At 40.3% G+C, this 25436-nt stretch overlaps 1 protein-coding gene across 2 annotated transcripts; it reads left to right on the top strand.

Annotated features, from left to right (window-relative positions):
* Positions 1–22962, top strand: gdap1 (ganglioside induced differentiation associated protein 1). 2 transcript variants are annotated; one of them, XM_072571382.1, is made up of 6 exons: positions 1–203; positions 6794–6986; positions 14267–14440; positions 18143–18237; positions 19575–19689; positions 21559–22955. In XM_072571382.1, exons 1-6 carry the CDS (start codon positions 39–41, stop codon positions 21900–21902), a joined length of 1086 nt encoding a protein of 361 aa, XP_072427483.1. In that variant the 5' UTR covers positions 1–38; the 3' UTR covers positions 21903–22955. The 2 variants fall into 2 exon arrangements, with proteins under 2 accessions (XP_072427483.1, XP_072427482.1); XM_072571381.1 differs by having other exon boundaries at positions 8–203; positions 21556–22962.
* The last annotated feature ends 2474 nt before the right edge of the window (positions 22963–25436 follow it).

The raw sequence follows: 25436 nt of genomic DNA, 5'->3' as shown, positions 1-25436 counted from the left end.
CCCCGGGAGCGCCGTCGGCGTTCGCAGGTGTTAGCGCGATGGCGGCTGCTCAGGGGGAGCCGGACGGAGGTGGGCGATGTCGAGAGATGGAGGTGCGCCGGCCGCAAGAAGGGGATGGGTCGCTGCAGGTGACCCCCAAGCCCGAGAACACTCGCGAAAAAATGGTTCTGTACCATTGGTCACAGTCCTTCTCCTCTCAGAAGGTGGGTTTGTCTCGGATAAGGCGAGATGAGCGGAGAGGGAGCAGTGGTTCCAGGCTGGACCAGGCCAGGGCCAGGGCCAGGGCCAGGGCCTGGGCCTGGGCCTGGGCCTCCTTCCCCAAACATCCCCCTCCTTTACATTCCTGTCGAGGAGTACGACTTGTGTCTCCCTGCTTGACAGGTCGACCTGTTATTTTATACTGTAAAAACATACTTTATCCATAAATTAGCTATGAATAAGTGGAAAGGTCCAGATGCAATTCAGTACAGACTCTGCAGAAAATACAGTGGAATTCGACATTGCTCCTTAAAGCTTCAATTCTGTTGCAGTAGAAAGTGGTTTTTTCTCATCGTAAAAGGAAACTATTTGCAGTCCCATTAAGACGACAAGGGGATCTTGCAATTTAGCAGGTCCTTGTTATATTTTGACAGTGGTCTTTCCTCGCTCAAGGGAGACTGATGGATGCCCTATCTCCAGCTGAGGGTGGGTGTATCCTGGGTCAAACCTATGGTTACATGAGGACTGGGCTTGTTGTTTTATATAAATTCATGCCTCAAGCTTTATTGTTAGGGAGGACTCAGCTTGTTTTATGCATAGATTCATGCCAGCGGTGAGTAGGGACGTTTTAGGCAAAAATGAGGACTGCAGATGCTGGCTATCAGAGTCTGGATTAGAGTGGTGCTGGAAAAGTACAGCAGGTCAGGCAGTATCCGAGTTGCAGGAAAATGGATGTTTTGGACAAAAGCCCTTCATCAGGAATGTTGTCCCACTGTCTTATGTACTATAGCGATACAGCCTGTCCACCCTTATTGGTAGTGTATAGAATCAAATCAATTTGGTATTTTGACTTTTACATTGTCTGGTGCTGCAGCATGACAAATTGGTCTCTTAATGTGTAGAAAAGGAAGGTGTTTGATTGTGTTAAACTAGTTTAGAACAGTGGTTCCTGAGCTGTCATTATTGCTTACCTCTGGCAGGATGTAAATTGGACCTTTTAATGACTGCAATGGCTGAGCATGTTACAAAATGTAAATATTATTAATATGTGTTCAACACGGTTAATGTGATAACTTTGTTTGAACATAAATGCACCACATTTGGTGTGATTGACAATAGCTTGAGTCATAAATAATTGGATATTGAAGCATAAAGGCATTTTTTTTGTGCACTCCACAGTTGGATGAGCTAAACTGTTTCTAGCCTATGCGAAGATTATCTATTTCTCAAAGGGCAACATTGTTGTTGTTGACACTTTTCGTCCATTTTTTGCTACCTTTAGGCTCAATTATTCTAGTGACCTATCCTCCATGAACATCCATGCGTGCAGAGTAGTGTTTATTCTGTCCTACAACAAATATCTGTTCTGCCATTATTGACTTGCACTGGTCCATGTGCTACAATGCATTACATTAAAACTTATCTTTATGGTCTTCCTGAATCCAATATTTTAAAGCATTCTCAAAGCCTTTATTTAGTTGCATAGGCATCTTTCAGTCCTGAGTCTTTCTTTTTTAATATATAAATTCCCTTCCTTTATCTCACTTGTGGTAGGTCATGTATTAACTCCACTTTTCCCTCATTCCTGTGTGCTTGCACCAGTCTGTTCCCATACACAGGTTTGTCTTCAAGACAGTCGTACCTTATCATGCCATCCTCCATTCGTGAAATCCTGTGTGTGATTTGTTTTAACTATATGAAGGCAAGATAAAACTAAAATATCACAGATATTGAAAATCAGAAATTAAAAACTGGCAACACTAAGCAGGTCTGGCAGCAACTGTGGAGAGAGAGACTTAAATTTTTCAAGTCAAATGCGATTCTTCAGAATGAAGAATGCAAATTATATATTTCTTTGATAAAATGTTAAATGATGTGTTGATGTCAACAGTTAGATAGGAAAACTCTGAACTGCTTACCTCGGTTGATGAAGAAGGGCTCATGCCCAAAACGTCGATTCTCCTGCTCCTTGGATGCTGCCTGACCTGTGCTTTTCCGGCAACACATTTTCAGCTCTGATCTCCAGCATCTGCAGTCCTCACTTTCTCCTCCAGGACTCCTAATCCCTAGTCACAGGGAGCTTTTCTTACTCCATCTAATTGCTTTGCACTGAAGAACAGTGCTGAAATCCTGAAGGAATCGACTCCTTTTGGAGTCTCAAAACTCCTTTCCTGGAGGAGGTAACCTGGAAAGACAGGCATTTTCAGAGCCTTTTGCTGGTTGCGGTTAGTGGCCTGAAGAATTCGAACCCCTGCCACTACGTTACCCCGTTCCTTCTGATCCCTTGAAGCTCCTTTCTAGTCAGGAAGTTGGCTATCATAGGAAACTGCTGTGAATGACAGGTTGCCTCACTTTCTCAGGCATAAAGCCATATAATTGTGTTGATAGACTCCTCTGAGAAAGTGCATTTCTTCAAATGTGTAAGGTGAGGGGGTAAAGATATAAAAAGGAATTATGGGACAACTTTTTACACAGAGGATGGTACATGTACGGAGTGAGCTGCCAGAGGAATTAGTGAAGGCTAGTACAATTGCAACATTTAAAAGGCATCTTGATGGGTACATGAATAGGAAAGGTTTGGAGGGATATGGGCTGGGTGCCTGGGTTGGGATATCTTGCATGGAAGAGTAGACCGAAGAGTCTGTTTCCGTGCTGTACATCTCTATAACTCTGACCCAAAGTAGTTTGGAAAAGAATGCTGGGACTTCCAACATATGTACTAGCACTAAGAGCAGATTGAGGATTGTCATTGACCACATGGCACAGAGAACCGTTCTCCTGGAACAAACTTATCAACCCATCCCTGAACCATATTATGTGCCATTGCCTAATTTTTTTACACTCATGTAATGCAAACCTGATGAACCAAAATAAGGAAATATCAGTTAAATCTGCCATTAGATTACTTCACTTACCCCCCCCCCCCCCCCCCCCCCCACCCACCAACCACCAAGAGGTGCCTTGTGTACCCCATGGAATGTGCTCACCATTGTTTAGGTGCCACTAGTCTAGTCTTTGTGGTCTATTAAAAAAAAACATTCCAAATACTGAGCACATGGATTTTGCTCCTACTGGGTAGGTATTGATCGAACAAATTGTTAATACTATGAAAAATGTGAAGACTCAAATAGGGTACAAGAGATTTGTTGGAATTGAACTGGACTAGCCTGCTTTGGAACAGAGAGGTTTTTGGAGAGTCAAAGTAATGGTGCATTTTGCTATAGTAAGGAAAGTGAAAGTATTGTTGCAGACAAGTGGCAGTACCATACGACTTGGACTTAAATTATTTGGAGAACTGGTGATCTGATTTATTAATATGGAATGAGTTACAATTTGGAATGCACAGCCTGTGCCTCCACACAGAGATCAGTCACTTGATGTTGTATGCATAGTTATCAACTATATGACTGCTTTTCTAGATTGTTTCACCTTGCTTTTTGCCAGAGAGATGTCGCCACAATGCCACCAATCGTCCATGCATTGCTTTTAGGTTATCAGTAGTAGACTAATAATATAATTAGGAATTGTTTTGGAATTTATTCTTTTGTTCTTTCCCTGTTCATACCTGCAAAATAATAGTGATACTTTAGCTTGGATGTAAGTTTGATGGCTGAGCTGGAACGTTGGTTTTCAGATGTTTCGTCACCATAACTAGATAACATGTTCAGTGAGCCCCCAGATGAAGCACTGCTGGTGTTTCCTGTTTTCTATTTATATGTTTGGGTATCCTTGGGTTGGTGATATCATTTCCTGTGGTGACATCATGTCCTATTCTTTTTCTCAGGGGGTGGTAAAGGGGATCCAAGCCAGTGTATTTGTTGACAGAGTTCCGGTTGAAATGCCATGTCTTGAGACATGCACGAGAATTCCTAGAAGGATGGCATTCCAACCGGACCTGCCAGTGTGCCAAACTCCAAGAAAGCTTGAGTAATCGGCATCTGAGGGAGCTTTGAGAAAGGTTTTCACGGAATTGCTACACAGAGAAATTCTAGCCTATTGAAGGAAAGTCCAGCAGTGTGAGGAAAACAGCTGAATGCATTAACCTCTTGGCTTCAGCTTCAACTCTGCAGTGGGCCCGAATAATATCACCGAGACTGATTGGGATTTTCTTCTTTTAAGCGTTGTTTAATTTTCAGTACTCATTTTCATCTTGATATCTATCAATTTTAGTTAAAACATTACCCCTAAGTAACCTTAAGTCATTTAGAATAAACTTACTATTAATCACCTTAAGCTGAATTACCTTGCAGTTGAATTATTCAAATTGAATGGTTGGGGGTCAGTAAATGAGCAAAATTAACAGCTCACTGACCATGTGTTAGACCAATCTGATGGCCATAACACTTTGTAAAAGTCATCTAAATAAAGTATTCTGCAGAAGCATAAATTCTGAGCAGAAATAGATGTGACAAAATTCAGACCTTTCATAAATAAATCAGCAAATGGTGGAATATTTTGAGATTGTGAATTGTAATTGGAATATGTATTTAGCTGGAATTAACTGTCATTAAGGAAATAACCCTATTCTGGGAATATTATTAATTACCTTAAATTTTTATATCAATGTCTGACAGTTTATTGAAACAAATTAATTAGTAACTCAGACCTAGATTAATATTCTGGAGATGTCAGTTCAAATCCCACTGTAGCAGTTTGCAAATTTGTTTTTGTATTAGTTTAAAAGAAATACAATGTGATACCCTTAATAGTAACCTTGAAGCTATCATTTGTTTAAATGTTAAAAAAAAAATCAGTCAACTGGCACAATAATACTTTTTTATTCACTTCTGAGACTTGGGTGTCGCCTGTCCCATGTTGTTCTTGAAGGTGGTGGTGAGCTGACTCCTTGAACCATTGCAGTCCATGTAAATTAACCCACAAAGCCTTTAGGAAGGGAGATCCAGGATTTCGACCTAGTAATAGTGAAGAGATGGCAATTATATTTTTGAGTGGTGGGGTCTGTTTGTAGTTGGCAGAAATGGCGAAGGATGATGTGAGATAGGTGAGGACTGGGGACGGGGGGTACAGTTCTGTCCTGTTCTGATGGGTTGAGAAGGGTGGGGTTCAGGGCAGGAGATGTGGGAAGTGGATGCGATACTCTGGAGGGCACTGTCGACCATGTGTCATCTTTGGAAATTGTCATCTTTTGGAGAAGGGTGTCATTTGTGGTTTTCAATGGTGGAATTGGTCACCCTGGGAATAGATGCAGCAGAGGACTTGGGAATAAGGGATGATGTTTTTACTAGAGGCAGATTGGGAGGAGGTGTAGTCCAGGTAGCTGCTGGAGGCAGTGGGTTTGCAGTAGATGTTGGTCGCTGGAGATGGAAATGGATAGGTCAGGAAGGGGAGGGAGGTGTCCGAGATGGTTCAGGTGAACTTGAGGTCGCGGTGCTTATGCCCAAAACCCCAATTTTCCTGCTCCTCAATGCTGCCTGACCTGCTATGCTTTTCCTGCAACACACTCCCGACTCTAATCTGCAGTCCTCACTTTCTCCTTGGAAACATATCAGCTCATATATATATATGAACTATGTTCCTTTCTTGCCTCTGGGTTAAAATCGTGGAACTACTTAATGAAATGAAAGTATAACCACTAAACAAAATGTAGCAATTAAAGAACACTCTGTGCCACCTTGAGGACAAAGAGAAATGGTTAATAAATGCTGGTCTTTCTAGTAGCACTCTCTTGTGAAATACTAAATGGAAAAACCCAAGAAAGGGTGTGTGCCGTGGAGTGATTTGAAACGTATGAGATCCTCAAATTGTTTTGCTTCGGCAGTTGAAGAGCTGCAGAACTTGCCTAGGATGCGATATTTGTCTGTGACTTGGTTCAGTTGAATATGCAAACAACAGTACAGTTCTCAATGATTGTAAGTTGGTAGATATGGGATGCTGCACAGGATATCAGACAAGGTAAGCTTATGGTTGATACACGCAGGGATCATGTTTTTAGCAGTAAGTAGGTGACAAAGGTTTATGTTGAAGGTCTAAGAATGTTTTTGTGCATTTTTTTTGTAGGTTTGCTTGCTGAGCTGGAAGGTTCATTTTTCAGATGTTTCGTCACCATGCTAAGTAACATCTTCAGTGAGCCTCCGGACAAAGCACTGCTGATGATTCCTGCTTTTTGTTTATATGTTTGGGTTTCTTTGGGTTGGTGGTGTCATTTCCTGTTCTTTTCCTCAGGGGTGGTAGATTGCATTTTTTGTAATATAACACAACAACTTGGAAGGAATCTTGCTGTAATCTCAATAATGGTTATGTATGTTTGGACTTGATCTGAGTTGTTTGCCAGGTGTGTCATAGTATTCAGAATAGGGATGTAAGTAGCAGCAGTAGGATGGCTTTGCTTTTATCAACCTCACTCTCAAATGGTTTTTGTGCTTTTTTTTCTGAAAACATTGTTACTCCATTGTATAATTTTAGACAGAAAATTAATATGTAAGATTTCTTTTTGCAATGACAATTAGTCAATAAAAGCAGAAGTCAAGCACGTGTATATGATAACGAAAACAAGCCAAGTGCTTTTGATAATATCACACTGTGAAAGGATTAAAAAATGACATGGTGTTGATGATATCTCTTTGCTGCATTTCAGGTTCGTTTGGTTATTGCGGAAAAGGGTCTAAAATGTGAAGAGTATGATGTTAACCTACCATTAAGTGAGCACAATGAACCTTGGTTTATGCGTTTGAACCCAGCAGGAGAGGTGCCTGTACTAATTCATGGCGATAACATTATCTGTGAATCCACTCAGATCATCGACTACTTGGAGAACACCTTTGAAGCTGGTAATATTCAGTGAAGCCTTATTTGTGTGTTATAATATCACAATATTTTATGTGGTATATTCTAGTGAAACAATATTGTGTTTCTGAATGTCTGTGTTTTGGTGTAGATGTGATTTTTGAAGCCTGATATAAATAAAAAGGTAAGATTTGGTGAATTCCCATAGCCAAGTATGTTCTCCTCTGCTCTTAGCTGATTTTTGTTTTCCCTTTCTCTGGTTATCTCTTATAACTTGTTAATGTGGTTTGGCTCCAACAGTGAGTACTGACAGGTTGTCTAATTATGGAGACATTAGGATCAAGACTTACCTAATGTCTGTCTGAGCTTTGTGCCTGCAGATAATGAACTTAAATTTGGTGTGAATTGGTTAATATTGAGTGAAAATTGTGCCTGTCTCTCAATTTGACTTATCTGAGTGGCAAGACCAGTCTAGATGGCTGGAATTTAATCTAGATGCCGTGAGTGACCAGGGGACAGAACAAAGGAAGCTCTCATCCAGTTAGCCAAACATTTGTCATAAGGAGTGTGCTAAAATCCATTAATAGGGAGGTTATAGCAGGAGACTTAGCAAATTAAGGTATGACCATGCAGAAACGACATGGGCTTGCAAAAGGGTAATTTTTCCTTTTCGAAATCTTCTGATTTGAAAGATATAATTGACTTGGAACCAGTTCAGAGAAGGTTCATTTGCAGGATGAAGAATTTTTAGAATCAAAGCATCCAACATCTAGAAAAGGCCCTTTGGCCCACTGAATCTGCCCTGTTTTTTTTAAAACTACTCTAATGCTATAAAGGCCCAATTTTCAGCATTTGGCCCACAGCCTTGAATGTTTTGACATTTCAAATGCTCATTGGTTGAGTTTTTCTGCTTGAAGTGTCCTCCCAGGCAGTGCATTCTGGATTCCCTTCATCCTCTGGGTGAGAGAGATTTCCTCAAAATCCTTATCAGCCCTGGTCCTTAAAATTATGTCTCCTTCAACTAAAGGATCAACTGTTTCCTATCAACCTCTCCATGCCCCTCAATTTTACATACCTCCATCAGTTTCCCCCCTACCTTTCTCTGTTTGAACGAAAATAAACTGAGCTTATTCAGCCACTCTTCACAGCAAAACAGTTCCATCCCAGGCAACTTCCTGATGAATATCACTGACTCCAATCCAATCACATCCTTCCCATAGTGCCTTGATTAGAACTGCATGCAGTACTTCAGCTGTGGTTTAACCAAAGTCCTGTACAGCTCCAACATAGTTCTTATAGTTTATGCCACAGCTGATAAAGGTGTGTCCCGCATGCCTCCTTAACTACACTACTGAGCAGTCCTGCCACCTTCAGGGATCTGTGGACAAGCAACCGAAGCTGATTCTGTTCCTTCCGAGCTTCCAAGGTACTCCCTTGACTTGTTTGTACTTTCAAAGTGCATCACCTCACACTTATCAGGGTTAGATTCCATCTGCCACTGACCTGCTTATCTGACCAGACTCTCCATATCCTTTTATAATCTCAGTCTACCTTCCTCATGATTAATCACCTGGCCAATCTTGGTGTCAACTGCAAACTTACCACTTATCACCTACATTTTCTCTCGCAAACAATAAAAGGCCCAACACTTATCCCTGTAGTATGCCACTGGACACTGGTCTCTGTCACCCCTTCTATCACCACTGTCTCCTATCACAAGCCAAGTTTGGATCCAACTTGCCAAGTTACCCTGGATCCTATGTGTTTTTACCTTCTTTGTCAGTCTCCCGATTGGACCTTGGCAAAAGCTTTGCCGAAGTCCCTATAAACTACATTAACTGCACAACCCTCATCTGCACACCTGGTCACCACCTTGCAAAATTCAAACGAAGAAGTTAGGCTTGACCTCCCTGTGAGAAAGTCATGCTGATTATGTGATGATTGCTTCAGAATTTTTTCCAGTAGTTTCCCTACTACTGATTTGAGACCTCACTGGGCTGTAATTCTGATGTTTATCTCTTGAAACATGAAACTGAATTAGTTGTCCTCCAGAACGAGGAATTAAGAATTTGGAAAGAGCCCTAGTAATTTCCCCCATCGTCTCCCACAGCACCCTGCACTGAACTCATCTGGGCATGGAGATTTTTTGACTTTAACCCTCACCAAAACCTCCTCTCTCTTCTATGTCAAATTGTTAATAAGAATCTCGTAACCCCTGTTCCTGAATTCTATACCTACATTCTCCTCCTCCAAAGACAGAAGTGAAGTACTAGTTTAACATCCTGCCAATGTCCTCTGGCTCCATGCACAGATTGCCTACTTGATCCCTATTCTTTTCCCTGATATACTTATAGAAGATCTTGGGATTCTTCCTAAACATACCCCTTTGTTTTCTCATATTCCTGTCAGGGTGAAAGGAAAGGCTGGTAGGTATAGGGAATGTTGGATGACTAAAGAAATTGAGGGTTTGGTTCAGGTATAGACAGGATTAGATTAGATTAGATTAGATTACCTACAGTGGGGAATCAGGCCCTTCGGCCCAACCAGTCCACACCAATCCTCTGAAGAGTAATCCACTCAGACCCATTTCCTTCTGACTAATGCACCTAACATTATGGGCAATTAAGCATGGCCAATTCACCTAACCTGTACATCTTTGGATTGTGGGAGGAAACCCGAGCACCCAAAGGAAATCCATGCAGTCACGGGGAGCATGTGCAAACTCCACATAGACAGACAGTTGCCTGAGGCTGGAATTGAACCTGGGACCCTAACTCTGTGAGGCAGCAGTGCTAACCACTGAGCCACCGTGCTGTCCCTGCAGATCGAGTGAATCCTTAGAGTATAAAGGCAGTAGGAGTATACTGAAGAGAGAAATCAGGAGGGCAAAAAGGGGATATGAGATAGCTTTGGCACATAGAGTTAAGGAGAATCCAAAGGATTTTTACAAATACATGAAGGAGAAAAAGGTAACTCGGGAGAGAATAGGGCCCATCAAAGATCAGCAAGACCGCCTTTGTGTGGAGCTGTAGGAAATGTGGTAGATACTAAACGAGTGTTTTGCATCAGTATTTACTGTGGAAAAGGACATGGAAGATACAGAATATAGGGAAATAGATGGTAACATCTTGAAAAATGTCCATATTACACAGCAAGAAGTGCTGGATGCCTTGAAACACTTAAAGGTGGATAAATCCCCAGGATCTGATCCAGTGTGCCCTAGAACTCTGTGGGAAGCTAGGGAAGTGATTGCTGGGCCCCTTGCTGAGATATTTGTATCATTGATAGTCACAGGTGAGCTGGAGGAAGACTGGAGGTTGGCTAATGTATTGTCACTGTTTATGAAGGATGGTAAGGACAGGCCAGGGAACTTTAGACCGGTGAGCCTGATGTCGGTGGTGGACAGGTTGTTGGAGGGAATCCTGAGGGGCAGGTGTTTGGAAAGGCATGGACTGATTAGGGATAGTCAACATGGCTTTGTGTGAGGGAAATCATGTCTCACAAACTTGAGTGAATTTTTTTTTGAAGAAGTATCAAAGAGGATTGATGAGGGCAGGGTGGTGGACGTGATCTATATGGATTTCAGTAAGGCGTTCGACAAGGTTCCCCATGGGAGGCTGGTTAGCAAGGTTAGATCTCATGGAATACAAGGAAAACCAGCCATTTGGATGCAGAATTGGCTCAAATGTAGAATATAGAGGATGGTGATGGAGGGTTTTTCAGACTGGAGGCCTGTGACCAGTGGAGTGCCACAAGGATCAGTGCTGGGTCCACTACCTTTCATCATTTATATAAATGATTTGGATATGAGCATAAGAGGTGTAGTTACTAAGTTTGCAGATGACACCAAAATTGGAGGTGTAGTGGACAGCAAAGAAGGTTACCTCAGATTACAATGGGATCTTGATCAGATGTGCCAATGGGCTGAGAAGTGGCAGATGAGTTTAAATCAGGTAAATGTGAGGTGCTGCATTTTAGGAAAGCAAATCTTAGCAGGACTTACATGTTTAATGATAAGATCCTCGGGAGTGTTGCTGAGCAAAGAGACCTTCGAGCGCAGGTTGGTTCATAGCTCCTTGAAAGTGGAGTCACAGGTAGATAGGATAGTGAAGAAGGCATTTGGCAAGCTTTCCTTCATTGGTCAGAATATTGAGTACTGGAGTTGGGAGGTCATGTTGTGGCTGTACAGGACATTGGTTAGGCCACTGTTGGAATATTGTGTGCAGTTCTGGTCTCCTTCCTATCGGGGGGGTGTTGTGAAACTTGAAAGGGTTTAGAAAAGATTTACAAGGATGTTGTCAGGGTTGGAGGATTTGAGCTATAGGGAGAGGTTGAATAGGCTAGGGCTGTTTTTTCTCAAATTCCCAGCGTCGGAGGCTGAGGGGTGATCTTATAGAGGTTTGTAAAGTCATGAGGGGCATGGATAGGATAAATAGACAAAGTCTTTTCCTTGGGGTGGGGGAGTCCAGAACTAGAGGGTATAGGTTTAGGGTGAAAGGGGAAAGATATAAAAAAGACCTTAGGGGCAACTTTTTCACGCAGAGAGTGGTATGTGTATGGAATGAGCTGCCAGAGGAAGTGGTGGAGGCTGGTGCAAGTGCAACATTTAAAAGACATCTGGATGAGTATATGAATAGGAAGGGTTTGGAGGGCCGGGTGCTGGCAGGTGGGACTAGATTGGGTTGGGATATCTAGTCAGCATAGCCAGGTTGGACCGAAGGGCCTGTTTCCGTGCTGTACATCTCTATGTCTCTCTTTGCACTCGTATTTTCTTTTGTAAGTGCCCCCTGCACTTACTGGACTCCACTCGGATGTCCATTGACTTCTGTTTCTGTTAAAACCTTTTCCTCCTTTTCCCTGTTGTGACTATTCCTAGTCATCTAGGTTTCTCTGGGCTTATTGCTCCTACATTTCACCCTGCAGAGAACATGTTGGGCTTGTTCTCTTGCCAATTCCATTTTAAGCATCCCCGGCTGTTCAGTAGATCTACCTGGAAGAAGCTGTTGCCAGTATACTTTGGCCAGAATCTGCCTGATTTTAGTAAAATTTTCTCCCCACCTCCCTGTCCAAAACCTCTTATTTTTTGCTGACTATCTTTTTCCTTATCCATAACAAACTTTAAAATGCCACTCCCACTGCCACCTTGAACACCTGCTGGCTTTGTTTCCCCAAAACTGGGTCCAGCACTGCACCGTTCCTTGTTGGACCTTCTACATGTGATATAAAAAGCTGTCCCTAATATATTTCAGGAAATCTGCCTCCTTTTAGTCCTTTATGCTACAACTATCCAGGTTAATGTTGAAATCCCCAAAAATTTCCACGTCCTTTTCCACGGTAAATACTGATGCAAAATACTCGTTTAGCATCTGCCCCATTTCCTGCGGCTCCACACAAAGGCCATCTTGCTAATGTAGACTCTGGTTTCAGCATCTGCAGTACTCACTTTTGCATGGAAAGTCCGAATGGCCTACTCCTCACCCTGTGTTCTATGTATCCATATGTTCACAGTTCTGGGAGAGGATTCCCCTTCTGAACCACATGGAATTACGGTGATTCTGGCAATCTGCCACAATCCTTGTGCTGGACTGATTAGCACAATAGTTGTGACTGATTCAAGCACTTAATGACATGACCAGCTGGAATCCTGTAAATTGGATTTTTAAATGTTGTTTGAAGTCTGAGATTTTCAGTCTGGAAAACAAATGTAGCTGGTAAATACAGTTACAAGCTTAAATGGTAAAATCTGTTTTTTTTATAAATAGGTAAGAGAGCCTGAAATGTAAATGTTGCTGAGCTCCATGTGAATTAGTTGTCTCTTGATGGCTTATCTTAAAGCTTGATAGTATGTGGAGTACAGCATCCCCTGCTGTTTTAACTTATGACTTTCTAAATTTAAGAGTTCAATTTAACAGTTTTGTGGAATGTTTATATTCCCGTTAACACAACCATAAATATAACTAAATGATCAAATTCAGAATTGCATCTTTATCCGAGTTACATCTTTATAAGTAGTTTCATATCCCAAAATTAAAAATAATGGTTTTTGGAATTGCCAATTATGGTACTGTCGTAGAAGATGTTATGAACGTGTAGGGAGATATTTTGGGATCTGTGAAACAGTATGTGTACCTTGCATGATTACAGAAAATGGACAAAACCAAATTTAACGTTTTTATTTTATTGTACAAAAATAATTACCTATGAGTGGAAGTTCTACCTTTTTTATTCATTTATTTCTCCAGTGTGTTGAGACTGTAAAAGTAATGCATTTAGTGTCAACTAACTTAGAATAGGCTAGGAATTGTTCTGGAACTTTGAGACCCTAATCAATCAAGATAATGCACTGTCATATAGTCAGTGCATTTAAACACTAGGTTTTGTACTATAATATAGTTTTTAACCATCAAATTGTCAAGAAAATCTATCTATTCAGTTGCGTTTTAAATAGGAAGTCATTATAGCCATGTGAAATATATAAATTGGATGATATTTTTAACAATTCTTAGTTGCCTCAATTGGGTAGTTTAGCTGAGTCTTCATCATTGTGAGTAGGCATCTGTGCTGCTGTGGGGGTGGGGGGGGGGAAACTTGTAGGTTCATGTGATATTGTTTCAACTTGAACATAAATGGGAACTGTGAGTAAATGTGCTTTACCTTGTAGAACTTTGTATTTTGTTTCACATTTGACAAAGTTTATTTTCCCCATTATTTTGATATTTCGTTCAACATTTATAAATCACATTGATTTCTTGAGCAAATTTACACATTTGTCTTTTTCTTTACAGTTATTCATTTGTTACGTCAAGTCATAGTGATTTTGAACTAATGTACAATATGTAGACCTAGCAGACTCCACAGCTGGAATGTTTCAGTTTCTGAGGTAACCTGTTCTGTGATACATTTGTAGCATTCTGTTTCAATGTCCAACAAATTACTTATGGAAATTAGAACATATTTGGTATTGAATGCAGTCCCCAAGCATTTTTAAAAGAAATCTTGAATTAAAATCAGACTGGGATATTACATGTTTAAAATAAATGGCTTACTGCCTGTGTTAAGTTGTAACAAGGGAATTTCATGCTGGTTTATTTATTATTAGCATGGTGTGTGAACAATTTTAGTACTGGAATTTGGAAAATCCAAGAAATGTGAAAGGTTTATTCTTGTAACACTATATTTACATGTATACAATCTTATCAATGTTCCCTTTGGAAATGAAATACCAATTTTAAAAAATAAATTGCACGGAAAGTAGACCATTTACTTTTCTGAGCAAGTTGCCTTTTTTTTTGATAAAAATATCCTTTATGTATTGTACTTTTAGAAAACATCCCCAAATTAATGCCAGAAGAAGGAAGCCTGTATTATCCACGAGTTCAGCATTATCGAGAACTGCTAGACTCTCTCCCAATAGATGCTTATACCCATGGTTGTATTCTTCACCCAGAGTTAACTTTGGATTCCATGATTCCTGCATACGCAACCACAAGAATTCGCAGTAAGTAAAGTTATCAAACAGAATTGTTAGAGTTGAAATGTGTTTCTCCCTGTTTGTTGTGATTCCAATTCACTGAAAATACAGCTAACCTAACAGTTAAGTATTTGTAATTATATTTTATGGAACTACCATTTTCTTGCTGTTCTTTAATCTGGGTGTAAGTTTTCCTCGCTGAGCTGGAAGGTTCATTTCCAGACATTTCGTCACCCTACTAGGTAACATCTTCAGTGGGCCTCTGGGCGAAGCACTGCTGATAATTCCTGTTTACTACTTATATGTTTTGAGTTTCTTTGGGTTGGTGATGTCATTTCTGGTGGTGGTGTCATTTCCTGTTCTTTTTCTCAGGGGTGATAGATGGGGTCTAACTTGATGTATAGAGTTCTGGTTGGAATGCCATGCATCTAGGAATTCTCATGCGTGTCTCTGTTTGGCTTGTCCTATGATGAATGTGTTGTCCCAGTTGAAGTGGTGTCCTTCCTCATCCGTATGTAATGATATTAGTGAGAGAGGGCCATGTTTTGTGACTAGTTGATGTTCATGTATCCTGGTGGCTAGTTTTCTGCCTGTTTGTTACAGTTCTTGCACGGTATTTTGTAAATGACGTTAGTTTTGCTTGTTGTCTGTATAGGTTCTTTCAATTTCATTAGCTGCTGTTTTATTGTGTTGGTGGGTTTGTGGGTTACCATGATGCCAAGGGGTCTGAGTAGTCTGGCAGTCATTTCCGAGATGTCTTTGAAGTAGGGGAGTGTGGCTAGGGTTTCTGTACATGTTTTTCTGCTTGTTTGGGTTTGTTGCTGAGAAATCGACAGAATCTGTTCATTGGGTACTCATTCTTTTTGAATACACAGTATAGATAATTTTCCTCTGCTCTGCGTAGTTGCTCTGTGCTGCAGTGTGTCTTGGCTCATTGAAATAATGTTCTGACATCACAACAGGAAATGGCATCACCAACCCAAAGAAACCAAACAAAAAAGAAGTTAAAAATCACACAACACAGGTTATAGTCCAACACGTTTAATTGGAAGCACACTAGCTTTCGGAGCGACGCTCCTTCACCAGGTGGTAGTGGAGGGCTCAATCCTAACACACAGAATTTATAGCAAAAATTTACAGTGTGATGTAACTGAAATTATATGTTGAAAAATTGATTCTGTTAAGCCTTTCATGTTTTAGAATACAGTGATAGTTTCACTTGCATGTGTAAATCACAAAACCTTTTTTATATAAAAAGTTGCATTCTCGGGTTAGCTGTTAACAATGGTGATAGCTAAACAATATGTTGAAGGTGTTGGCCCCCTGTGTTCTCTGTCTATGCCATGATGTTTCAGATTGATTCTAATCTAAAAAGTGAGATAATGGAGTTTTACATAAATTCATGCAGTTTTTGAGCTCAGAGTTCTACATGAATGTATGCAGTTTTTGAGCAAAGTACAATGTAACTCTGCAAGTACAAATTCACCCCACAAAATATGTGTGCATGTGGGTCTTTGTCTGTCTGTCTGTGTGTGTGTGTGTGTGTGTGTGTGTGTGTGTGTGTGTCTGTCTGTCTGTCTGTCTGGGTTGGGGATTATGAGTGTGAGAAAGTGTATGCGTGTGTGTGTGTGTAGTGAGTACAGTGTGTGTTGGGTCTGTGAGGGGGTGCATGTGTGAGTGTGTGTGTCTGTAAGGGTGTGTGTGGGTGTCTGTGTGCGCGTCTGTGTATAGGAGTGTGTGTGTGGGTGTCTGTGTGTGTGAGAGAGAGAATATCTGTGTGTCTGTATAGTGCAATGGTGATCCCTGTAATGTGACATGAACCCAAGGTCCCTGTTGAGGCCCTCCCTATGGGCACTGAACTTAGCTATCAGCCTCTGCTCGGCCACTTTTCTCTGTTGTCTGTCCCAAAGTCCACCTTGGAGGTGGTCACCCGAAGGTCCGAGGCTGAATGTCCTGGACCAGGATGCCCGGAGGCATGGTATACTGGGGAAACCGAGCAAAGGCTCTGACAACGGATGAATGGGCACCGCACAACAATCAACAGACAGGAGGGTTCCCTCCCAGTTGGGGAACACTTCAGTGGTCCAGGACATTCCGTCTCGGACCTTTGGGTGACCATCCTCCAAGGTGGACTTTGGGACAGGCAGCAGAGAAAAGTGGCTGAGCAGAGGCTGATAGCACACAGACATCCACACACACCCTTACAGACACACACACTCCCACACTCTCACGTGTACCCCCTCACAGACCTAAGACACTCTGCACTCACTACACACACACACATACACTTTCTAACACTCACAACCCCCAACCCAGACAGACACAGACAGACAGACAAAGACCCACATGCACACATATATTTTGTGTGGTGAATTTGTACTTGCAGGGTTACATTACTTTGCTCAAAAACTGCATGCATTCATGTAGAACTCTGAACTCAAAAACTGCATGAATTTATGTAAACTCCATTATCTCACTCTTTAAATTAGAATCAATCTGAACATCATGGCATAGACAGAGAACACAGGGGGCCAACACCTTCAACATATTGTCTAGCTATCACCATTGTTAACAGCTAACCCGCGAATGCAACTTTTTACATAAAAAAGGTTTTGTGATTTACTCATGAAAGAAGTGAAACTATCACTGTATTCTAAAACATGAAAGGCTTAACAGACAATCAATTTTTCAACGTATAACTTCAGTTACATCACACATCACACTGCAAATTTTTGCTATAAATTCTGTGTTAGGATTGAGCCCTCCACTACCACCTGATGAAGGAGCGTCGCTCCGAAAGCTAGTGTGCTTCCAATTAAACCTGTTGGATTATAACCTGGTGTTGTGTGATTTTTTAACTTTGTACACCCCAGTCCAACACCGGCATCTCCAAGTTATAAATAGAAAGCAGGGATTATCAGCAGTGCTTTGCCTAGAGGCCCACTGAAGATGTTACCTCGTAGGGTGACGAAACGTCTAGAAATGAACCTTCCAGCTCAGTAAGCAAACCTATATTCAGAACCTCAACTTGAGCTACAAAACTTCTCAGTTCTGTTGTGGAGTCAGTTGGTTAAATGGCTGGTTTGTGATGTAGAGTGATGCCAACAGCATTGTTTCAATTCCTGAGGTTACCATGAAGGATTGTCCTCAGTCCCTCCCCTCACATGAGGTGTGGTGACCCTCCAGTTAAACCAGCACCAGTCATCTTTAACGAGAGAGCAGCCCTTTGATCCTATGCTGTATTTCAAACCCCATACTAAGTAACATCATTGGTGAGAGTTTGGCAGTTAAAGTGAAAACCTCAAATCATTTCAAAGGAACCAGGGTTTGCACATAAATTGATGGAATTGGTGAGGCTACAGACAAAGGGCTGACAAATGGGATTATAATGGGTGGCTAGTTTATTTAGCAGTGTTGATACAATAGGTTTCTTTCTGTGTTGTAACTTTTCTATGATTCTGTGTGCTGTGGGTCCACCAGCACAGACAACCCGCCAATTTTCTGGAGGGAAATTTGGGATGAACAACAAATGCCTTGCATCCCATAATAAAACAGGGCTGTTGTCAGTTTTTCTTGACTTGATATGGTGTAACATAAAAAGATTAATTATGGACAATTAGTTGCAATGACTTTGAAATTCCATATCTCGAATATTGAATTTGAATCCCCTTCCCTTCCCTGAATTCCAACTCAGTTATCGCTTTAATGTGCCCTTTCATTTACTTTCAGGCCAAATTGGAAACACTGAATCTGAGTTAAAAAAACTTGCTGAAGAGCACCCAGATTTGCGTGAAGCATATTTAGCAAAGCAGAAACAAATTAAGGTAAGACTAAACCTTTATTACACTTATTTAACTTCATTAAAATGTGTTTCTAAATTGTGACATTATAAGCAAAAACAGTGATATGAAATCAAATTAATTTTTATTTCAGAAAATGTAAGGCTGCCTATGTACCATGGAAAACATATACCAAAATATGAACTTAATATAACATACCCTATGTATAATCATAGATTAAGTGCCTACTTTTAAAACAAAGTGTCAGGAATAGTCAATGTTTTCTGGCAGCATCTGTGGAGAGAGAAACTGTTAACTGTTCCATCTCACCGGGCTACAGTTTGGGAATCAAGCCCCAATGTTCCCGGATTTGTCAAAAATCTTAAGATTTTTAGGATCTACACAGATTTCCCCCCCCCCCCCCCCCAGTTTACCCACCTTTTAGACCCAGGTGGGCAAGAAGCATAGACTAGGTTTCTGAACTGAAGAGTTCCTAATTATGACAAATGTATCGCTTCTAACTATAGATAAACAATTGTGTCAGCATATAACTTACTAATTAAAACTCCAGTCCACTCCTTGACATGAATATACAGAGATACAACAATGGGTGTTATGGTTGGAAGGAAATACTGGAAAGGCAGTTCAGTAGTTCTGTGCAATGGTGACCAGGTACCAATCAGTTACTTTTTATTTTAAGCTGAAACTACATTTGAACACCGTCCTCTCGCTCCAATTCAATTGTAATTATCCTTTCCCCGGTGATTGAACCAGTTTAAACAGCATTTACAATTAGTATCATGTAACTTGTTTTTAAAATATGCAGTCATCCTTCAACAATTTGATTTTAAATCAGTTCTCTTCCAATTTCAATCCATAATCAAAAATCTTTACATAAGATTTTGAGACCAATGTGACTCATCATTCAAGATTGACTACTTTGCCTTATGACAATCCAAATGTGATCAAGATAATTCTTCTTTTTTGTTTTTGGCCAGTTACTACTATTAAATTTTGTCTATACAATCTAGGTTATAACATTTATGGTAACTCATTAATCTGAATAATGCAGTTTTATCCTCCTAACTGCATCCAGAACATGGGCCCCCATGTCTATTGCTTCACAAAATCTTTTGAAATTAAGGTTTTATACATACATCTTTGGACCAATCTTTTACCTATGGGTGTGGGACATGTCCAGAGTACAGAAAGTTTGCAGATATGGTACAAGTATCACATTTGTGAAAAATATCATTATTTCTTGAGATTTACTGTAGAGATTCCACTGATCCCTTGCATATGTTAAGAAGAAAAGTATTATTCACCCTTATCTTCTGTATTATATAAAGCACGCTGCCAATTTTTAATTGTTTTATCTTTAGTCCAAGATACGGGACCATGATAATGTAAACTACTTGAAAAAAATATTCTGTGAGTTGGAGGCTGTTCTGGATCAAGTGGAGACTGAGCTGCAGCGAAGGATTGAGGAAACACCAGGTTTGCAACAAAAAAAACCTTTACATTTGAGCATTTCTTTTTCCATAAGACAGTAAAATGTAGGAGCATAACTAGACGGCAGCAGCGGGAGTGGTGAGAGCGTGGGCCAGGAGGCTGCTGGGAAGGTAACTTTTCCTGTTAAAGACTTACCTTGTAACTAGGCGGAGCAAAGGCTCAACAGGGGTGGATGGGGCTTGCTCGGGCTGTGGCTGTGCCTGAGACACTACATGTGTAGTTTCTCCTATCTGTCGTCCTCCTGACCAAAACAAAAATGTGTGGAGGGTTGGTAAGGTAAGATTTTGGGGTCCATGTCCATGGATCCCTCAAAGTTGCCACCCAAGTTGGTAGGGTTGTTAAGGAGGCATATGGTGTGTTGGCTTTCATTAGCAGGCCAATTGAGTTTAAGAGCCGCGAGGTTATGCTGCAGCTCTATAGAGCCCTGGTTAGACCACACTTGGAATATTGTGTTCAGTTCTGGTCGCCTCATTATAAGGAAGATGTGGAAGCTTTAGAGGGGGTGCAGAGGAGATTTACCAGGATGCTGTCTGGACTGGAGGGCATATCTTAGGAAGAAAGGTTGAGGGACCTAAGGCTTTTCTCATTGGAGTGAAGAAGGGTGAGAGACGACTTGATAGAAGGGTACAAGATAGAGGTTTTCCCAGGGCAGAAATGCATAATTTTAACATGATTGGAGAAAGGTTTAGCGAGATGTCAGGTTGGTTCTTTACAGAGTGGTAGGTGTGTGGAGTGCACTGCCAGTGCTTGTGGTAGAGTCAGATACGTTAGGGAAATTTAAGTGACCCTTGGATAGGCACATGGATGATAGTAAAATGAATGGTATGTAGGTTTGTCTGATCTTAAGAGTAGGATAAAAGTTCGGTACAACGTAAATGGCCGAAGGCCCTATACTGTTCTATGTTGTATGTTCTGTCACTTGGCTCGTTGTAAGAGCAAATTGCTGAAAAATGCTGGATTCTATACTGAAAAATGCTGGAGATCACAGCAAGTCGGACAGCATCCGTGGAGAGAGCAAGCTAACGTTTCAAGTCTAGATGCTGTGATGAAGAATGCTCTAGACTCTGAAGCTTGAGCTTGCTTTCTCTCCATGGATGCTGTCTGACTTGCTGTGATCTCCAGCACGTGATATTTTCCCTCAGCCCATTGAGTCTGCTTTGCCAGTCAATAAGAACTTGGCTGATCTGATAATCCTCAACTCCGCTTTCCTGCCTTTTCTCCAGAACCTTTGATTCCCTGAGTGATTTAAAAATCTTTATCAGTCTTGTATATATTTAGTGACCTAACCTCGACAACTCTCTATGGTAAAGAATTTACACAGGTTCACTACTCTGAGAGAAGATGTTCCTTCTCATCTTTGTCTTAAATGTGCGACCAATTATTCTGACATTAAGGCCTTTTGATCCTGGAGTCTCCCACAAGGAAAATTTGCCTTTCTGCATCCACCCTGTCAAATCTTCGAAGGATTTTGTATATTTCAATAACCTCAGCTTTCAATAACCTCTTCTGCCCTCCAACGGGCACAGGCCCAACCTATGCAATCTGTCCTTGAAACTGGGATCTAATCCTCATAATCCATTCCAGTTGAAGATGGTGACTGAGTCTTGGGAAGTAGCACGTTTGACCAAAAATGAGGATTAAATAACAATTAAGAAAGAACTGTTTCTGTGTGCTCCAAACATTAGTTTGTAGAACATTCAAGTCTAAAATTGGCTGAAATCTTTGCTTTATTGATGAGTTTTTATTGAACGGGTAATTTGATGTCTTTGAAACTGTCTTGTAATAATTGTAAAAAAAATTAAACTTGCATCATCTTAGTGGAAATATTGATTGCTTTATCTTTTTCTTAAGCAGATGAAGGACTTCAGCCATGGCTCTGCGGTGACTTCTTCAGTCTTGCAGATGTATCTCTCAGTGTGACATTGCATCGGCTTAAGTTTCTAGGACTTGCCAGAAAATACTGGGGAAATGGAAAACGGCCAAATTTAGAAACTTATTATGATCGTGTGTTACAGCAAAGGACTTTTCGGAAGGTTTTGGGAAATGTGAACAACATCTTAGTGTCAGCAGTACTGCCTACTGCTTTTCGGGTTGCGAAAAAACGTGCTCCATCATTTTTGGGGGCTAGTTTTATTGTAAGTCTGCTGGGAGGAATAGGGTATTTAGCCTTCTTGTTCCTTAAAAAGAGACTTGCATAGATTTTGGTGGTATGAACTTGCTCAAATTCTTGGTAGATAGAACTGTGGAAGAACTTCATTGCAGTTATCAAGTTAAAATACAACTGAATGGAGCCATTGCAGTTAACCCGTTTGCTGTAGTAACAAAATTTACTGTCACTATTTTATTTTCAAACATTAAGATTGTATTGTATGGAAAGTTTAAACAAATGCGCTCAACACAATTCATTTATTCTAGAACCACAGATAGGTTCACTTTTGTATGTTTAACCAATTTCAGGTAGTAAATTGTGAATTGGCGAAACTCACAATATTTCTGTGCTCCACATTAACAATTTTACAATGCACTTAAGTAACCTTGAAACTAAAAGTGAGTCACTTGGGCTCAAACATTAGTCAAAAATCAATTCTCGGTAACCTGCATGTATCCAACTTCTATTTGTCTTTTTTGTCTACCCTGTCCATCCTTGAAGACATTGTTCATTGTAGACATCAGCCTTTTAGGAGGTTGTGTACTGTATCACTTTTACAGATTGTGTTTGTCAATTTGTGAATATAATTTCAATATCAAATACTCATTCTGAATAAAGGCATACAGAAAAAAATCTGAAAAAAATGTTTAAAAGCTTTGGAATAGTGAGAGTTCATAATTTACTTTAACAGGATAACATCTTCGATATTTATTTCTTAGCAGTATGAAATCATTCAGATGGATAGAAGATCAAAGGAAACATTCAGTAAAGTGGTTATTATATGAAAGGGTAGATTTTTTTTAAATGAACAATTTGTAGACCTGCCTGCATTTGTTTTATCATCTACATATCTCAAAGACGCTTTAACTTTGAAGCAAGGTCTACTGCTGCTGCTTCCACAGTGTATTCTGTTAATGGAGGTTACGGGCTATTGAACCAACTGATGCTCACCCAACTGGAGAAAAAAAATCAAATAATAAACCTAAAAAACTGTCATAACAGACGCACTTGGGAATGGCATGCTTTCCCTTTTTCTGAGCGCTAAGTTAGTAAGCTCCCTCTTGTATTAGTTGGTCATTAGAATTTGGGGATGGATACTCCAATTTTATTGCCTAATTGACACTGGTAAAATACCAGAGGTGTGGAAACTCTGTAATTGGCCCCTTAAGGGCCTCACTTCATTTAAGGCCAGGTGGGCCTTCTGCAACTAGCTTCTAGTAAAATATTAGCAATAGTTCTCCATTGGACCTGATGTCTTTAACTCACCACCTCACACTCTCCTTGAGGCCTTATATATTCCTAGCCAGAGACTCAGTTAAATTTAGTGAGGTAAGCAGGTGATGACTTTGGGGATGTATTTCCTCAGTGTTTCTGTAAAATCTGATAGGCTAATTGGAACCTTTACTGATTTGACTACCTGTTCAGATCTTAATGAAAAGCCATCACATAAAATATCTTCCAGTTGAAATCTTTCCTATAGAGACACCTGAGCAGAAGATTTGAAGATCCGAGGCAAATCTTATCTACTTGCCACTTCCCACCACAATATGTTAATCACTTCACTGTTAGCATCAGCTTAAGACTATCCACTCCTGAAAATGAGTTCCGGTTAGAAGCACCAAGTGCACAAATGCTGTTTGTACTAAGGAAGCAGCTTGAAGAAGGTTTCAGCATGTCCGCTGTGGTCTCGAATCTGAAGACCTTGAAGGAAGCATTGTTTGCTGAGTACTATCTAGTATTTGTAGAGTATGCTCTATGATGTATGCTCTTTCAGTCCAATAGTATCTTGGAACCAGGAGGCCCCAAATGAGTTTGTTTTCTTCACTGTCACTATTTTTTTTCCCCCAACTGCTTGATTGACTTTGAGATGAGCAGAAATTTCTGCCAGGTGAATTCCGGAAAGAATGGGACTGATTGTCTTTGGGTTCCTGCTATAAACTTGCTTTCTTAGCTATCAACCATCCCTTTGGTTAGCAAACTGAGGTTGAACCATACTGTTTACAAATGTGGAGTCATATTTGGGTCCAAAGTGATCTGTTGATGGATATTTGTGTCAGGATGATTTCCAGCTCTGTATCATCATTCATATTTATTCCTACCCCAGCTCACCTGATATCTTCACAACTGTCCTTGTTACAAATGGACTTTGTCCTGATATGAGGGCATTGGTAATCACATTCTAGTTTTTGAAAAGTTAAGGTAATTCTACGTTCTATTATCTGTCCTAACTATCTCAAGTTCTGTTCACACATCCCTTCTGTGCTTACTGGCTTACTTCCTGGTAAAGCAATGTCTTGATCTTAGTATTTGCATCTTATTTGCCTGGCCTTGCCTTGCCTTTCCCTTACTTGATGTCCTCCAGCTACACAGGTATTAGGAAGGCTGTTATTTCAAGGAGCAGGAAAATCTTATTGAAATTGTTCAAAGTGCTGTTGAGACCATATCTGTATCACTGAACAGTTTTGTTCCCCTTATTTAAAGAAAAATATTATTTAATTGGAGACAATTCAGATAGAGAGATTGTCTAATGAGCAAAGGCCAAACAGGATGGCATAAATCTTAGAATTAAAGACCACTAACTTAGCACTCAGATGACAAGGAACTCCTCGGAGGGCTGGGATTCTTCGGAACTCCTTACCACAGAGATCAGTAGCAGATCAAGAGTTACGGGGAAAGGGCTGAAAGTGAATGTGAGGAATGTGGAATAAGCCATGATGCAATGAATAGTGGAGCAGGCTAGAGGGGCCACATGGCCTCTTCCTGTTCCTACTTCTTATACTATAGATCTGCAACAATAGCATGTGAAATAACAGTTCTGAGCTATTGCACCTCAATTCTGACTTTCAGGGTTGCAATTGTCTTATGTGGCTCTGTGTCAGATTTTGCTTTATGGTGTTTTTGTGGCGTGCCTTGGAACATTTTGTTATGCTAAAGATGCTATCTCAATACAAGTTGTTGTTTCCCAAATTTCTTCTTCTCCAGATGTAAATGTTTTCATTACCAAAGCATTTTGCCACTAGATGTCAGTGTTTTACCAGGACTGTCTGAAATATTTCAATATGCACAAAGTAGGAAATTTGTAAGAAATGAGGAGTCATTGTTATTTAAAATTGATTAAGGCAGATGAACTTCTAAATGGCATATTTATGATCAGAAGTCTTCACAGTATTGAACATTTTATCTTGTTTCATAAAGAAGTGAACCTTTAGAATAGTGGATTGTAAATTCAGTTTCAGCATCCCTTGGCAATGGTTCGACTGTCTTTACCCCTGGCAAAGGTAAAACTATCCAGTTGAACTTTTTGTTAGACTAAAACCTTAACTAAAACATATTTTAGATCTTTATTAGCTAAAGACTAGGACTATTTAGTAATGAAATATCTCCCACTTAGGAGTTAGCAACATTATCTCAAGATAGAATATATTTGCAAGCATGTTGCATGAAAGATAACTTGTCTGAGTTAACCAATGTCAATGTGTATAATTCCTGACTGAGGAATTCTGGGGATATTACATTGTAGTAATGAGTATCATAGAGTATATGGTAAATGAAATGTAGTTTATAATAATTCAACTTTAAATTT

This window comes from Chiloscyllium punctatum, chromosome 5, assembly GCF_047496795.1.
Source record: "Chiloscyllium punctatum isolate Juve2018m chromosome 5, sChiPun1.3, whole genome shotgun sequence".
Lineage (NCBI taxonomy): Eukaryota > Metazoa > Chordata > Chondrichthyes > Orectolobiformes > Hemiscylliidae > Chiloscyllium > Chiloscyllium punctatum.
This window is presented reverse-complemented; position numbering and strand designations above follow the sequence as displayed.